Source organism: Lates calcarifer, linkage group LG16_LG22, assembly GCF_001640805.2.
Source record: "Lates calcarifer isolate ASB-BC8 linkage group LG16_LG22, TLL_Latcal_v3, whole genome shotgun sequence".
In the NCBI taxonomy this organism is placed as follows: Eukaryota; Metazoa; Chordata; class Actinopteri; family Centropomidae; genus Lates; species Lates calcarifer.
The window spans coordinates 2,470,866-2,488,312 of NC_066848.1; the positions used below are offsets into that span (position 1 = coordinate 2,470,866).

At 41.4% G+C, this 17,447-nt stretch overlaps 2 protein-coding genes across 3 annotated transcripts in view; one reads left to right on the forward strand and one right to left on the reverse strand.

The window, feature by feature from the left end:
- Nucleotides 1–4,781, reverse strand: part of LOC127138939 (cadherin-23) — a 113,460-nt gene extending 108,679 nt beyond the window's left edge. Inside the window, exons 1-2 of one of the 2 annotated variants that reach the window (XM_051076912.1) lie at nt 4,635–4,781; nt 3,243–3,303 (exon numbers count right to left, since the gene is read on the reverse strand). In XM_051076912.1, the coding sequence (XP_050932869.1) occupies nt 3,243–3,303; nt 4,635–4,657 (84 nt within the window). In that variant the 5' untranslated portion in view covers nt 4,658–4,781. Of the gene's footprint in view, nt 1–3,242; nt 3,304–4,398; nt 4,553–4,634 lie in introns of those variants that run through there. The other variant, XM_051076911.1, reaches the window with a different exon arrangement.
- A 10,371-nt stretch (nt 4,782–15,152) lies between these two features.
- plpp4 (phospholipid phosphatase 4) overlaps nt 15,153–17,447 on the forward strand; it is a 39,934-nt gene continuing 37,639 nt past the window's right edge. The window contains exon 1 of the mRNA XM_018686485.2: nt 15,153–15,676. Within this exon, the coding sequence (XP_018542001.1) occupies nt 15,588–15,676 (89 nt within the window). The 5' untranslated portion in view covers nt 15,153–15,587. The remainder of the gene's footprint in view (nt 15,677–17,447) is intronic.

Here is a 17,447-nt window from a genome sequence, read left to right on the forward strand (position 1 = left end):
ACTATTCAGATGCTTTCACGCCTGGTAATCGATGCCAAACCTTTCCCAATGGTTCCACTCAATTTCCACAGATTGGCTGAGCTACAAGAACCATGGGAAAAAAATGAGATGCTTCATTTTAATATTCACCACTTTTCCATACTCTTACATTGCCATCTCATCCTTTTCATTTTCATTGTTTACCATTCTCCATCCTTTACCATCTCCATCCTTCCATCCTTTCTTGTCCTCATACCTTGCTGTGCTCCCTGTCAGAGACCTCGTACGACTGTCCAGCACTCACTGGATCTGCAATTCATTCCTCTATCCCTCATATTGGGTTTCATTTGAGCCTGTCAGTCAAGGTGTCTGTCAGATATGGACTCTCTGTTTCACTATTTTTTTCCCCTTCCTTCATGTATGCTGAATGAATTCAGAGAGAGTGACAGACACTCAGAAAGGGCAGCTGTCACCGGCATGCTTCCCCCCACATAATGCATGAAAAACGGCTGCAGTTTCTCACATACATACTCTAAAATATCTGGTTATTTTACCATGAGATGGTATATGAAAAATATTTTCACAGGATGTGTGCAACATATGCACATTTTTATGATATACTTTGACTTTGTAGCAGGTCTGACAATAACAGCACCTCAGTACTTATTCACTGGTGGACCTCAGTGAAGATGAGAGTGATTCTGCAACATGGGATTTCTGAGGCCAAAGTTTCAAAGCAACAAACAGAATAAAGTAAAAGTGTGTCAAAGTATTTTCTGATTTTAAACTATAGAACTGCTTTGGTGATTTAATGTTCATTTTCATGTTAAAGTTTTGATAAATGTTGAAGCTTCTTGTCAAGTCAATCAGCAGAGGTCCAAATACATCACAAACATCCCACATTACCACTGAACTTACTGATGTAGGACTTTAAATAATAAACGGATTTAGCATTAAATTGTGATTTAAACACTAAAGCAAAAAAACTGTAATTGGTTGAAAAGTGTGTGTGTTTAGGAAAAATAAAAATAAAAAACAATTGAAAGAAAAAAATCTGCATGTCATTACTCTGCAAGTCATTGTTTCATAGCTGTCTATGAAGTAATTCCTACATGAAGACTCAAGCGACATTACATGATATCTTTAACAACTGGTACCACTGTATTTACAGTATAATCACAAGAAGACGCTATATATTTAAAAACATTCAACTGACCATGGCCACGGGATTAACAGTTAGATTATCAAATTGAATGGTGTTCCCCTTTAACCTGGCGTTGCGTCGCTGCCGCGTTCAGGTGACACATGAATAAATAAGTGTGCACCAAGGCGCTTCCCAGAAGGCAGCTGTGGAGTCACCAGGGCTACCTGAGATAACACTGTACACCTGACACCTCTGCGTAAGCATGCACACCACTTCACATTAACTGACTGCCTAATTACTCTGATAACATAACCTGTGATGAAACAACAGCAACAGTTGGAGTGGACCATTACAGAAGGCAACGCAACTTGAATGAAGTGGTCTCAGATGGGATTCTTAGCGGTCCTCTCACCGGACTGACGGCACACCGAAACATTTACCATATGAATTAACTACTTGTGAAACTCTTGTTTGATGCGCAAATTCAAAAGACAATGAATAACCATACTGTGCGCCAAAGTAGAGGAACTGGCAGTGCGCGTAAAAGTCATGAATTACGCACAAGTACAGTGGGTAGGAAATATCTCCCTACATCACGAACAACGTCCTTTATGTGAAAACATTTTCCTGCCGCAGTCATCCCTCTAACAAAGCTCCATGTCTATCAACTTATAACAGGATCATCATGTCATTGTCATGTTAGCCTACCTTCCTCGTCCGTGTCCGTCGCTGGCTGAGCGCCTTTAGATTCGATTGCCTGTCCTTCTGTGATGCGTTACCAAGTATCTGCTACCCCCTCTCTCTCCCTCACTCTCTCCCTCCCTTCTCCTCTATCCCTCTCTCTCCCGTTAGTTTTACTCCATCACCACCAACGCCCCGGTCACTGCAAATTTCACTTCCCAGTGATGAGAACTAGCGCTGAAAAACCCACCAAACAGCTCCTACACAAACATCCACTCCACTCCTCCTAAACCAGGATTCAACTCCAGCACTTCCAGGTGGAGCCCCGTGGGTTTTAAATGTTGCTTCTAAACGATGGGATTCTGTTTTTTGTTTCCTGCTCACAAATTCTGCCCGTGCATGCAATCTGAAATGACTTCTATGTTTGTCATTTGATGTGGGCTGATTTTATTGCAACCTTTATCCATGGCCCTGCTGCGTTAATGTCAGCGAAAAAATGTCAAATAATTACGCTTAGATGTGTAGACAAATCATTTAGAAGCATCGCGGAAGAGGGCTGAATTCACTGAGATTAAAGGGATATATTTATGAGCATCCCAAATAAGCTTATGAGCTAATATATTACACAGATTAAAACTGAAATCCATTATTTAACCACAGAGGTCATACATCTGATGAGAAATAGCCAGTGTGATAGCACCACCTAGTGTATTAAATAAGTATTACAAATAAAAAGCACCTGCCACAATGTCAACATGAGGAATATGACACAGGGAAATGAATTCCCCTCCTTTCACATCCTAATTTAGATGTACTTAGGGGTCTCTGGACTTGAGGGCAAATGATTAAGATCTGTCCTGCAGGTTCAGGACACCAGGGCGCTGCCTCTGTCGAGATATGTCGAGATACCAGAGAGCACAGGGCACCCAGCGGAGGTGTTTGTTACAGCAATGCATTGCTTTAGTACAATCAGATTCATCAGAGTAATGTCAGTTTTCAGCTGAGTGAGAAGTTAATTTAGTGAATCTGTGACCTTTTATCAGAAACAATTTAACATACTGTAGTGATAAATACACACATGTACAGTATGTGAGAATTCATCGGTATGGAATCTGACATTTCCTTAAGATGCACAAACTTCATTTCTTATTCTGTGAGGTCTGTTTTTGCAGGGTGACAAAGCCAGACTACTGTTTTCATTCATACAAATGATAAGTTAATTTGGTTCTATTTTACATAAGACAAGGGCAGTAACATCCTCCCTTGCTGCAAATTTATGAATCACACTGCAACACTTAATTGCATTAATTGTGTTGCTGAGAACAACCATCTTGTATGCAAATATCAGAGCAGATGTGTTAATAAAAACTAGTCTGAACTACGTCTCTCTTAGATATTCTTTAGTTTACAGGTAAACAGAAAAAAATATCTGACTCACATTGACTGCTGCTGTCACAAGGACTTTGTTCCTCCAGGATGTGCGTAGTACTGCTACAGGCCTAGAGGTACAAACAAAGATGTGTCATGGCTGCAGAACCAGTTTTCTTTCGGAGAGAAAATTAATTCATTCATTATCAGACTTGCACTTTTGCACAATTACTGTGATAAAGGCAGAGGATAGTATTTTAGTATGTATATTTTTCAATGCAAAGTTCTCTCTTCCCACCCACCCTTGCATGTGAGATGCAGAGGGGATGGTGATGATTCAAAGTTGATACTTTGCTGCTCTCTGCTGGATATTTCACCGAATGGCAGTTTAGTGTTAGGCACTGAGGTGCCAATCAAATAGCACTGAAGTTTGAAAGTGTTTTTGTTTTAAGCACAAAAGAGTCACAGACGAACACTTTCAATTAAAAATCAATCAAAAATAATGACAAAATGTGAACGCAAAGTATAGTGGAGGCTAACACTATCTGGTTTTATGATTCTTTTCACCAAAACTTGAATAACTTGGATACAAACTTTGTACATTTTAATGGTAATGTAATCTTTGGATATTTTTTTTTATTGCTTGACAGCAAATGCAATAATATTTTCTCCCCCTTCACGTGCTGCATCTCTGGTCCCAAGAACTTGCTCCAGGACAGAACAGTGTGAGCAGTTATGGAAGTCAGACAGTAATCAGCTAGACATTAGTACTGATAATTGGTACCATAGTAGCTGCCAATACATGTACATAAAAACCCTACAGATACTTTAGTTCTGTAATAAACAGTTAGAGCAATTTTTCAATATTTTTTCACTGTAATATACATAAAAGTAGCCAATTTGAACTTTTCGTTTACTCCACTGTATTTAAAATAATTCATCCCGCTCACTGGTGACTGAACCATCCTTTAAAGGTGTTCACAGTAAACCTGCCGATATCCACCAAAACTTCTCAACATTAGTTATGCAAGTGTTTATTTAGCTGAGGAACAGTTAGCACGTCACAGGCTACTCTCTTTATCCTGTGAAGAGTGTTAGCTAAAAGTACTGGTTAGCGTTAGCGAGCAAAACTGAAATAATAAATGGAACGCTGCCAGTCGCTACTTTGTTTCCTCTCTGTCAGCCCCTCGCGACTTTGCAACATTCGTCAAAATAACAACAGTTACCTTTCTGTCGTCAACTGGTCGAAAAGTCTCGTGAGCATTTGATATATGACTGTTGTAACATTTAGTAGGCATTTTGACTCGTCTTAACGAGAGCAGCACGTGAGTAATTAATGACTTTAATGATGGCTGTGTTCAGTTTAGGTGTCTCGGTAAATCATGGTAGTCAGCCAGCATGCACAGCACCGAGGCCGTGCAACTTAGCATTTAAATGGAAAGTGTTATTCAATCAGTTTCACCTGTGGTTTTCCTGCACTGCCATGACATTTCTGCTCTGAAGAGGCCTACTGCAACTACGCAAGTTAGATGATATGAGGCCAGTTCTTCTCTGAGTTACTCTGTAAAATGAGCGGCATTCATGAGTCCGACTCACTTGAAAGCGCACAAATCTGTAATGTGGAAACATGCAGTGATATCTCAGTACGGCCATGTAAATGTGTGGATACATCTCTCTGCGCATGCCACAAGCCGTTTCCCGCCATCTCTAAGCCCCACCTGCTAATCGTCATCCTATCACAACCTGACTCGCTCGCTTTGAGCCAATCACTTCTAACCTGTCAAAGTTTAAAAATCTTCTCTTTCTCTTTCTGCTTTCATTCAGCCGTGCGACCCACCTCCACCCTTCCTGCCTGGCCAGTGGCCATATTCTATCCGCCCCCTGCTCAGAACTTTTCCCTCTCACGAAAACCTCCCAACCTTGGACTCCATCCCTCATCACCACCACCAGTGTCTAGGCTCCGGGGGCAAGTTTCCTCTATATCGGAGGCACCACTTAAATCTGACTGCCTCCTGTGGAGATCTACTTCCTGCTGGGCGCCAAAAGACGATTTCTCCTGTGCACAGTACATTTTATTCTACTTCAGATTTTCTCATGCTCTTTGGTTCCATGTCTCTCCTGATTGAATTATGTGTAATGCTTGCTTATGTCCACACTTGCATTGTGGGTAAACATTGCTCATTTGCTGTTAGACTTACGGCTCCCATGTCTGCAATACTTTTTTATGAAACTCTGTGGCAGTGCCAGAAACCATAATGCCACTTGGCAGCGGCCACACAAACCATGATAGTGAAGATTTGTTTTATACTGGTGTACATATGGGGGATTGTGATTAGGTGTTCTGACTGTAAGGCAGGATTTAATCGTAAGAAAAATCATTTCTGGGTGAACTAATCCTGACTGATTAAGGTCTCTTCAGGTTTTTGGCTTTGTGAGACAGTGAGCTCATGTCCACAAATAATATCTGGGCTGTGCCAAACCTCTGAAATAACGATAAATTGTTGCATTCCTCTTTAAATTGATTAGTATTCCCATTTGAGATTAGAAAGCTTAGACTGGACGTGCAGAAATAGCTTCTCATTCATCATACTGGTATATGTCCTCTGAAACTTGTTCTGACATCAAGCAGTTGCATCTTTACACACCAAGTGAGAGAGGTCCTTTTGTGTTTTGAGCAATGTGGTAGTGTACTAATGACTTCCCAGCTGTCATCTGGAAGAAGCTGGTGCCAAAATGGGCAGAGGGGTGAAGAAAGCTCAGCCTATTACACTGGCACTGCCACGGCAGCATCCCTTGGCAGTCATGAATACCTAGACAATTGCTGGCCTAGGTTAATGTGCACTCCTATTAGTGACGGTTACCTAACACCTTTGGAAGGACTCACCACAGGTACGTGCCAAGTAGCACTGGGGCTCTAGTATCTGCTGAAGTGTCCCATCATTCTTCTCTGCTGAAGGTGTGTCCTCTGTCCGCTCCACAGAGCTGCTCATGCACAGTGGCTGCACTGCTGTGCTCTTTTCAGGAAAGGTTATTGGTAAGAGACCATGACAGCATTTGTGATGGCAAAAGATGATATAGAGGATGAAAAAACAGCAGGAAATAATGAAGGGATGACTTGCATGTTAACAAGGAGAGAAGTTTCCAGTCATACTGTCGTATTAACATGATTAGAATATGGATTTTAGCATGACATGTCTGTTCTACTTAAGAAATTTTGACATAAAACAGTAAGAAAAGCACTGTTTCCATTTAGCTGCTTCAGTTTCAGTGTCCTAGTATTATGCATTAACTGGGATGCTGAAATAGAATAGAGCCTTCATTAGTGCTATAAGTAACACCTGAGCTTTTAGCTTAAAAAGGCCTGTTGTGTCAGTCACACTTTATTCAGCTTTACAGCTTTAAAATGTGGATCAAGGACATCTATTTTCTGAGAGGGAAAACACAGCATATAGTGGGAATATTTGTTTTATATTACTATTTAAATGAGTTTTTTTTCCCAGCAAAACATCCTGTTATTGTATTTTTTCTAATTAGTTTTTAATGTTGGCATTGTGACTGTGCCTGAAAAATGCAGTGTTTTTGTAGAGAGAGACAAAGGATGGAAGAGGATTAGTAGCTGATGGGGTAACTGACAGTGAGAAGAAGAGAGTGGAGAGGCTGCCTTTGGGTGTCACGGTCAGGGGCGGGTCAGACTGGGCTGCACAGCTGGATGGAGCTGGAAGACTTGATGTCTCAAAGACAGCTTCAGCAGTGAGCCGTGAAAATGACCCTTGCAAACCACCGTGATACACAGTGACACAGAGGAAGTGTGTCGTGCAGCACGGCTCAGGCTGGGGAGACGGGGATTTTACAAAGTTATACCACAGTAAACTTTATACTTTATGATCATGTCACCATATTAGCATTCACAGGTCCAGAGAGTCAAATCCTCACATTTCCACTGACTCTTTCCTCCAGTCAGTGACAGTTAACCCATATACCCTCCAGTGGACTTCAACAAGCATGGCAGAAATTAGAATATGAACTCTAATGAACCTGATGAATAATAAATACCTGATACAGGACTGAACCATATTATTTTGCCTCGCTGTGTTTTACATTATTACCTTACAATTAACATCTCTAGTTATGCTAAAATATATGTAAAGCATTTGGATGTTGGACAGGGATTTAACCACAGGTAAATAAAACCAAAGCACTCTGTGCAAAATTCAAAAGCCTCTTTCACTATGACAACCTCACATGTCCACAAAGCTGCTTTAATGATGAGTGTACCTCAGACACGTCTACCCCTGATTCTAATGAGCCACTTTTTGGCAAGAACTTGTGAAACCTTGCAGGATGGTATGGCATGGATACACAAATGTATCTGCTTCGCTTTAATTTTTTAAGTGGATGAATCTACATCAGAGTACGGAGAACTCATTTCTGACATCAAAGGACTTATAATAGAAATGAAATGATCAAAAGACCTCTTGAATTTTAGGGTTAATTGCTCAAGTGCTGTCTGATGTCATGCTTCCTGTGAAGCAATTTCAGATAAGTATCTGTAATATGTGGAGTTGATGAGGCTCGTATGAGCATATAGAACATAAATCACCCTAAAAAGCATGAAGGGCAGTAACATGATGCTGTTTGCAGTGAGTGCGTCTTTGAAACAGAAGTGCTCGCCACTGTGCAGCAGGGAGAGTAATACATCTGAGTTGGTGTTTGACAGACTTAGTTGCGATAACAGATGGCAGGTTGAGTTTTCATGAATAACAAGGAGCAGGGTAGGCCTTGGCTTGTTTGTCTTAGAATCATATTAAAATGAAATTACTGGAAGCAGTTTGGCATGAAAGGAGAGAGCGTAATTTGCTCAGAGGAGAGAAGAGGCTCAGGCAGGATAGCTGTCTGTGTTTGATACTCATCCTGCATCTCTTTCTCTTTTACTTAATTACACTTGCTCAGGCATCTCTGTCTTAATTGAGTTTTACTCTCACTAGGGAGTTAAAATTAGAAACATGCTTCTGTAATAAATTTAATTGGACATCTCTGCGAACACAATACTGTTTTTGTTTGCTTTTATTTGCTCTTTGTTTTACTGTTGTGTGCGTGTGTGTGTGTGTATTCATTTGTGTGCTTACCAGTTTTAATAAGACATTAAAATGAGAGGGGTGTGGTGCAGCTTGGGTAAAATCCTGGGCCTGCTCCTACGACCACTAGGACACTAAAGCTAAGCTCAACACTTTTTGTTCTTACTACACTGTGTGTGTCCTCTTGACAAAGTTCACACTTGTTTCATTAGTTAGTCTCCAGCAGCTGCTGTATGTATGACATAATACACAGATTCATGCAGATACAGAATTCCCAGTGCTGACAGTGTCAGACATTACTGCACACTGCAAAGGAGCAATTAGACTCCAGTGACTGGCTGAGGGTAATAACTGTGTCATCACTGACCTTTACCAAAGAGTTGAGTAATATCACTGAACTGAGATAGGATTTAGGACTCGTGTTGTTCAGTTAATTAGAGAATCATATCTTTTTTCTCCACAGCTCTCGCCCTAATACATTTTTCAGTGAATAATCAAATGTGAGAACAGGAGACAATGGCCCAGTTGTTCCAATTGTAATCAGTCATTTCTCAAAGCACTTCAATTTAGTGTTCCTAAATTATGCCTCTCTCTTTCCTGTCCCAAAAATCTTTTCTTTTCTGGTCTTTCTCTCTTCTCCCCTCGTTAATGGGAATTCACAGTTTTTTCTTCTTATGAGGCGAAATTATGCATTCAGACAGAAAGAACACAAAAACCACACGAACCAAAAGCTTTTAGCTTCCAGAACATCTGCACAGTTTAGGTGTAAGGCTATGGACATGTCACATATGTAAAGGGTTGTCTATAAGCATGAGCTGAAATATCACTTTGATGTTCAGCAGTGCTCCACTACTGAATTCAAGAGGGCATTAGATGTCATTACCAAAGTCCACGTACCAATTAGAACGATAATGGTGTTATTTTCTTGCCCTTGCATATGAAACAAAGCAGCATGACCCTGTTCATTTTGATTTACAAATAATTTGTTTTCCTAAATACATTTTGAAGTGTAATTGCTGCCTTGATTATGTTCCTTGGCGATGTTTTTTTCTCGTGTGAAGAGTGCTACATTTAAGTACAGCACACAAATGGTAGGGTAGTCTGGATAGTCTGGATAAATGGTGAGAGCACAAAGCACATGGCTTAAGGATCCAGGACTAGAGACTGGATCCTTAAGATTTATTAAGATTAGAAAAAGACAGTGGTGGTTTCAGTCAAATGTTAATAAAGTAAACATGTTGTGTTTCGTGTTTTATACAATTTCTAGATTAATACAGTGTAACAGTGTAGTTAAACTATTTAGTAATATAGAGATATGATTTCTAGAAACCAGGGTTAGTCACAGAGAGGTCAAGTCAATGGTGAAGGGTGGTGGTGGTGGAAGATGCTGACATGAACTGAATAAGAGCGAAAAAATAATTGGACATTCCTAGTCAGCTGGTAGCCAAGCAACCGATGAATGAGCCAGTGATGCTGAGGCATGAATTAAACAGCTGATACTAGTTAGCTAATGAGCAATATATCTTATATAATATACGTGTCAAAAAGGTGTGATGTTGTTGTGATGTTAACTGACTGTGTGTTTATTGTATAGAAGACATTAGAGAGTAGCAGCTGGGTGACAAAGCCATGGAGTAGTGGAGAACGTGGTGTGGAATCAGCAGCAAATAGAAGGCTATGTACTCACTAACCAAGTATGGCCCTGGGTAAATCAATACGTTTTCTAACTAAACAAGAAAGTACATCTCAGGGGTAAATCAATATATATTCTCTTGCCCTTGTTTAAAGAAAAATTTTGGATCCACTCTAAAATCCTGATGATGTTTTGCTTTAGGTGTTTAAGAGATTGATCAATGACAATAAAGTTAGTCCTGGTGATTCTTGATTTCTCAGTGAGGCTGCAGGGTCTGATCCCATCATCAGGAGACAAGTCATGCTTTATGTGTGCATACAGTATGCATGCTGTCTCTATCACTGTTATATATATATGTTCACACTGTGAGAACATATATATTATAGACATTTTTCACAATAAAAAGTCTACACACAGGCTGTGAGTGCTTACACACTTCACGTAAACCAGCACCAGCAAAGGTGCGGTAATTTCAACAGCTTCTCTCTTTCAAAGATCAGCGATTTATCCACAAAGAAGTAAAGCCCTCTCTGCTTTAGCTGTCTAAGAACCTGCATTACAATAAGGCAAATGGATGACACTGTGACAGAGTCACAAATCAAATAAAACCACAGTCGTCCTGAAGCAGACAAAAAGGGCTACATGAATATTCCTATTCTTGTAGCACTTTAATATTTCATCACAGTCTGTGTCATTTTCAAAGGCAGAACTAATTGCAGACATTAATTACTAATTTCACTGATGGCATTAGCACTGATAAATGTGATGATGATTGGATTAGTCAAGCTGTATTATGCTTAAAGACCCAGAGTAAGATTGTGAGTATACTGATATGAGGGACACTGAGAGAAAAACTCACAGTATCCCATCTGCACTGAACACACAGGTTCAATACAAACTTAGAATAAACATTTACAGCTACACAACAAGAGTGGCCTTAGATATTATATCTATATATAAGATGAATTATTTATTGTGTACAGTATTACTGTCCACACACATGCTTTGACAAATGTTGTTGGCCTGGTATTCACTACACTCTCCAGGTCCTAGTTCTACAAAAAAACAAACAAAAAAAAACAAAAAACAAACAGACTTTCTTTATTTCCTTGGTGACTCACCATAGCTGAGACTCACTCCCCTATATATATATCATGAGATACCACCAGGGGTAAGTGAGAATGGGGTTTTGTCAGATTGGGGCGAACTGACCCTTTATGCTGAAATCCACAACTCTCTATACTGTCACCTTCTCCAGCCACTAAAGGTAATTGATGTGTTGAACAGCACAGATGGTGGAGTTGTTTGTTCAAGCCATACAAAACTTTAGTAAAGTGTGGTATCAAATGGCTTATTCTTCTGATCTCAGTGCATTACACAACATGGGTCAGCAGAGTGATAAATGAAGGATTTTCCTGAAGTCATTTGAAGAAATTTAAGGTTTTGCTGCCTCAAATGTATCCAGAATACCTTTGTTTCATGTTATGGAAAATTTGGAGATGGCACAGTTGGACGTCTACATCCTATAGAAACACACAAACTGCTGTCAGTCAATAAAGTTGAGTGCTGGATCCAGAGAGAAATCTCACCATGGCACATTTTACAAGATCTTATGACAGCTGACATTTTTATCTGAATACGCTGTGGTCCACTGACGCTTAAATTAAAGTGTCTCTTTATACGCTATCAACGTTATTGTCAGACAACAGAGAGGGAAAATATATTTTAGCGTAACAGGTCCCTGCTTTCCTTCTTATTTAGAGATGTCTTATGCAAGTAAAGAGTGATATGTGTCAAACAATGAATGAGAAATTGAAAGCACTGATCCAGGGTCTCTACCACAAACAGGACAAAACTCAACCAAACTGTTATAATATGTAGAATATAAACAGTTTACAGGAGGTAAACTTGGACTCAGGTTGTTGTGAGGCAGTGCAATTGCAGTGAAATGGTCTATTGATCTTTCTCTGCTCTTTGCTTTGGGTAGTTAAAACATCCCTCTCACAGGTGGTGATTAAAACAGTCTGATGGCAAAATAAATTGTATTTAACACAAACTCTGAAATCAGCTGGTGCAGCTTTCTGTTTGCCTCCTTCAAAACAACTTCAGTAGCTCAGCACCATTCCTTCACAGCTGTGATTCCTAACCTTTTTAGTTGTGATGCTGTAATGTAAAGCAATGTCAGAGATGAGTTCCTCTCATTTCTTTTCTGTATTTTTAGAAGCCTGAAGAGGTAAAAACCATTTAGCAGTCTATGTAACAACGGCAACAAAAGGATTAGCAAAGATTATACATCCATTAGCTGTACTGCTTATCCTTTGAGGGCCCCGGGGAGGCTGGAGCCAATCCTCGCTGACACCGGGGAAGAGGTGGGGTACACTCTGGACAGGTCGCCAGTCCATCACGGGGCTGAGAGGGAGAGACAAAGAAACATTCATACTCACATTCACACCTACAGGCAATTTAGACTCACCAGTTACCCTGCATGTCCTCAGACTGTGGGAGGGAGCTGGAGACTCACGCAGGCACAAACTCCACACAGAAAAGCCTGAAGCGAGCCAGGTTGTGCACCCAGAGTCTTCTTATTGTGCGGCAAAGATTAATGGAAACTAAAAAACATCAGTTTGTTTGGCAGAATTTCATTTTTACTTATGTTGTATCTCAATAATAATTCAAACAGCCTCTCAGATTGAGGTGGTTGTGAAAAGGGCAAAGCTGATCATTAGATCTCTGACAGTTTGTTGAACACAGCTTACATGTTCTGAAGCCAAACCACTGCCAAGCTTCAGGTGATTAGTTGTGGACATTACTGAGTCAGTTAGTTGACTCCACCAGACACTTATGTGCTTCTGTTACATTTGTAGCTGCAGTGGCTGTTTGTGGCTGTTTAAACACATTTTCAGATTAGAAAAAACATTTCAAAAAGTACTGACATTTAAAATGTGGACAGCTGTACGTGTTACAGGGAGAGAGTTAACATGTGACTGACTGGCTATATAAGTAGGGACGCTTTCCAAAAAGAGTGGATAAAAACTTGAGCTAAATACCAGTACATGACACTTGAACTCAGAACCATTTGCTCAGCTTGGATTGTGCAGCTTTTTGAAGTCATTTCATGGTTGATTTTGCCAGAACCAGTTCTCATTAAGTGAGGTTGCCAAGAACAGAAAACGCCAAGTTCATGAGGGTGATTAGATGATGACAAAAAAAAAAAAAAAAAAAATTAAAAACATTTTTGATGACTATTTCCTCAGCCACACTGAATGCCAGCCATTCTGAATGGGGAAATATATCTCTCCACTTTGGGGAGGTATTGAAGCGACTGACACAGTTGACAGTTCTGGCTTGGGCTTGAGAGCTGATTAAAATTCTTTGTCACTAATCATAGTACTCCCAGAGTAAAATAAGAATGGGTGGCTTTCCCCTCTCTGCTGCCTGTTACAGGGTTAAAACAGTGCAGCACCGTCATTTTTCATATTCCTTCTTTTAGATATGCATCTTATTTGGCCACGGATACAAGGTTCAGCAAAGGAGTTTGTTATCACACTGTAGGTGTATACAACGGTATCAAACTTAACACCCCCTTAGGTAGATCAGCAGCCCACATACTGATATAACTCTGTATATAAACCACGAATGAGGAATGTTTTCCAATAAAACCTAGCCCAAAGTGTAATGAGGAGAGATGGCCAATAAAGCCCAGAACTCAGGGAGCAATGGACCGATTCCTCTGTAGCACGATGAGTCACTCTGTCGCAGAGAATATGCTCGACAGTGGATGGTGCACGCGTCCATACCCATGGAGGGGATTAGGAGCACTTTGTAACGATGCATTCAAGTTTGATTTATTGAGGAACAACCTACTTTAGAGAGCGCCATATGTCTAACTTTGCTACATAACCACAACCCCGGGGTACATGACTCATAACACGAGAGGCAAAAAGAAGTCAGACACGGGTCAAGGAAACAGAATTATAAAAATGTTGTTTGCAATTAAAAGAAATAAAAGAATAGAGACAGATGAAAAGCAAAGATGTGTCTTCTCATATAACTCTTGAATGTTTGTTTTTTGACAACAAAGGACGAGTCAGCACGGCAGCCTATTAACCTGAAAGAGCAGAGTAATATCTTTTCTCTTTGGTAATTAAGTGTTTATGTGGTCCTGTGCTGCTGCTTGGGAAGGTCCTGAAAGCCTCTGTGACCAGACTGAACTGTGAAGCTGCAAGGTAAAACCACGTTGATGGCTTGTAATAAACATGCCACACTCTGTAAAAGCTGAAAGGTCTGATGGCTGCCAGAGAGCTCTGAAGTTAGATCTCACCTCCTAACCTACCACCATTTCACGTCTCCTCTTGTTTTGTTTGACTCTTATTAGGGAGCTGCCACTGACTTCAGGCACATCAGCAAGAACACTACTGTACCAAACAAAGGAATAGATCAAAACTTCCTTGTGTGTGTGCGTGTGTGTTTGTGAGCGTGCATGCAATACATTCAATTATCTTCGTAGTATGAAGCTTGGGTGTTTTGTTAACCGCACGATTTTCTGCACTGCATCTGCAGAATCAGTTTCCAGCTTGTCAAGCCTGTGACCTAGAAAGGCAGCAGGAAGTTTTTGGGTCAGGGGCTTTTTCCGCGATGGTCTCCTGCTCTCTGCTTAAACACACACATACATGTGCACACTGACGCACAATTACACACATCTTGGATTGGCAGGTAATGCAGGAAGGCCAGTTTTAGAGCGCATCAAATATTCATGTGTCTATGAAGTGCTGGCCAGGTTTTCCCGGCCTGCAGGTAGCTGCTGCCTGTGCTCCTTTATCACCGTCTGGCTGCACAGGCCCTGAGGTGCTAGATTCTTTATAGTGGTATGATTGGACAGTATGGGGAACGGCCAACAGAGAGCATGGCTCCCCTGAACCAGCCTTCCTTTGGCTCAGTGATGTAATATCATGTGTCAGGCTGAGTGTTGAGCCTAATGTCTGTGTTGATGGATGAGTTCCAGTGCCATGAACACCTACCCAGACTGCACCACTGGGCTGGTTCTCTGCTTTGTTTGTGTCACATTTACTGTGAGCGCTTTATTATTTATAAGGATTTAGGAGCAAACGTCTCTTGGCTTCAGATGAAGAAAATACCGTCCATCATGCTGGACACAGACTCTGAACTTACTCATTACTGGCCTCCTGTGATGTTCCAGAAACATCTACTCATGTGATTCTCCAAAGTGAAGCAGAGGGATGAGAGAGAGAGAGAGACACTCTGACTCCACACACACTCAGTGACGCTCAGTGTCTCTCTCTCTTTACTTTGCTGTCTCCCATCACTTTCCCCCTCTGTACCAACCCACACCTCGAATGTTTCCCCACCGATGCTGATGTCTTCACCTCACAAAACTCCAACCCGCTCCCACTCTGAGTCATTGATGGAGAGGAGGAAGGAGACTTTGACTCGGTAGAGGAGCAGCTGTCTGCAACAGAGTTTCAATAAAGAAAATCGCCCGAGGGAACAGAAACAGGCGGAGACGAGCGGAGACAGGCAAAGGACTGCTTCAGGTGACCGAGTCGGGATGGAGGCGCACGGTGTGTGTGATTAGGAAGCACCGCTTCTGGAAGCGCTCGCTTTGTTGAGGTGGAATACAAAGTGAAGAACCGTCAGGACTGACCGGGACCGCCTTTGTCCGTTTCACTTGTCGGATTATCTCAGAATCATGAATGTGCCGCCCCCAGACCGCAGGAAAAACATGCGAGAACTGGCTCTGGAGATTAGCATCCGAGTTCTGCTGTTCGGAGTTTTTGTGTAAGTAAAGCTTCCAGCAGCTGAGTTTTCTCTTCTCTGACAGATGTAGTCCGGCACCGTCTGCCCTGCAGATGACATTCAGTTTAATGACATGAGCCTTTACGAGCTTTAGACAGTGAAGAGCTGCTCTCAGGTTGATTTGCCGCGGTGTGGTGCTGGACGAACAGGTCCCTCTGTTGATCCGCAGTTCAGCACCATGGACGGATCCCTGCTGAACGAATAGGACACACACACGCTGCGTTAACAGGTTGTAAAAAACAAGTTGAATATCCGGCAGCGGTTTGACTTCATGTCTGAGCCGGTGTGTCACCAGTGCTGGATGACACTTGGGGAATTATTTCTTTATAGATTATAGGAGAGCCCGAGTCAGCTCCTTTGACCAGCTCACTCCATGAGAAACAGATAGAAGGGAAAACACACATGCGATGATATTTCAGCCGAATACTTTTTTTTTCAGCTGCATGACACTTTGTTAGAAGGTTGTGCTTCACAGGCGCAGCCTTCAAAACTAACACAAATATGAATTATTAATTGTTTACTTAGCCTGGAGGTCTCAATCCTTGTTTGCACCATGATTGTGTCATTTATTGATTTTCTGCTTGATATGATCTGAAGCCTCGGGTGCTGTTATCTGAAATGCTTCACCTTGCTTTGGGAAAAAAAGTCAGAAATCAGCTGCTGTGATTTGGAGTGTGTAGCAAAACACGAGAAGAGAATGATGCTCTGCATTCACTGGGTTTGAGGTGGGCAAACTCAACTGGAGGAATCTGACTGAGGGGGAGAATGAAAGATGTCAGAGAGGAGGCACGAGGTGTCTTGGTTCGTTTGTCTGCGTGTGAGAGTCTGAGATTCATATTTCTTGCTGATTTGTTGCTGTGTATCAGGGCTCAAGGCCACATAAAAAAACTATTTCACACAATATCATCATCATCATCAACCAACGGCTGCATTCTGCCACAGAAGCCCCGTGCACAGAGTCCTTGATCACTGTAATGAACTGAGTTTTACTCCCCATATTCCCTCCTCAGTACACAGAAAGCTAAGACTGATAAACTGTGTTTGTTCTGGGGCCTTGTCAGTAAACTCACAGCACTGCCCCTGAACTCAGCACAACACATTCAATTAATTTGCTTGCACAGCGTCAAGTGAATTCTCCTGCCGCGTACAAAGACACAACACTGAATGCAGTTGTAGACATGTTTAAACACACGTCATCTTCACACCTGCACTGTGTTTCAAGCAGAGGAGCCTAATTCCATTATGTGCTCATGAAGAGTGTGCTTATGATTGACAGCCTTTACTTTTCATTGTAAAAGAACAAGTTTCAATCGTGTATTTTGACAGAGGGAGCATTTGATTCAATACATTTCTTTGGGACTAGCAGTAATTGCTGTATTGAGCCAGTTTTATGCCCAGCAGATCAGAGAGAGTCGCCCTGTGGCCCTGAAGGGCAGCAGTTCCCTGTTCTTGTCTCACCTCGAAGCCCCCGGTGAAGGCAGGATAATTGGGGTCAACTAGAATCTGTTGTTTTCTTCACTGGAGCTGTAAAGAGCAGTTTTTAGCTGTTGCCTTTTGTGTCTGATGCTCAGCGTAGGTGTAGCACACTGTAGTTTTATCTTGGGAAGAAAATGGCACCCCCACCTGTGTCTGTTTGCCGATAAGACTCAGCAGTCATGTATTTTTGCTTCATTGTTTAGTTCAAATCTTGTTCTCCCCTATTAGACTTTCATTTATTGCTTTCTACCTCAGCACCTCAGCACTAAATTTGATC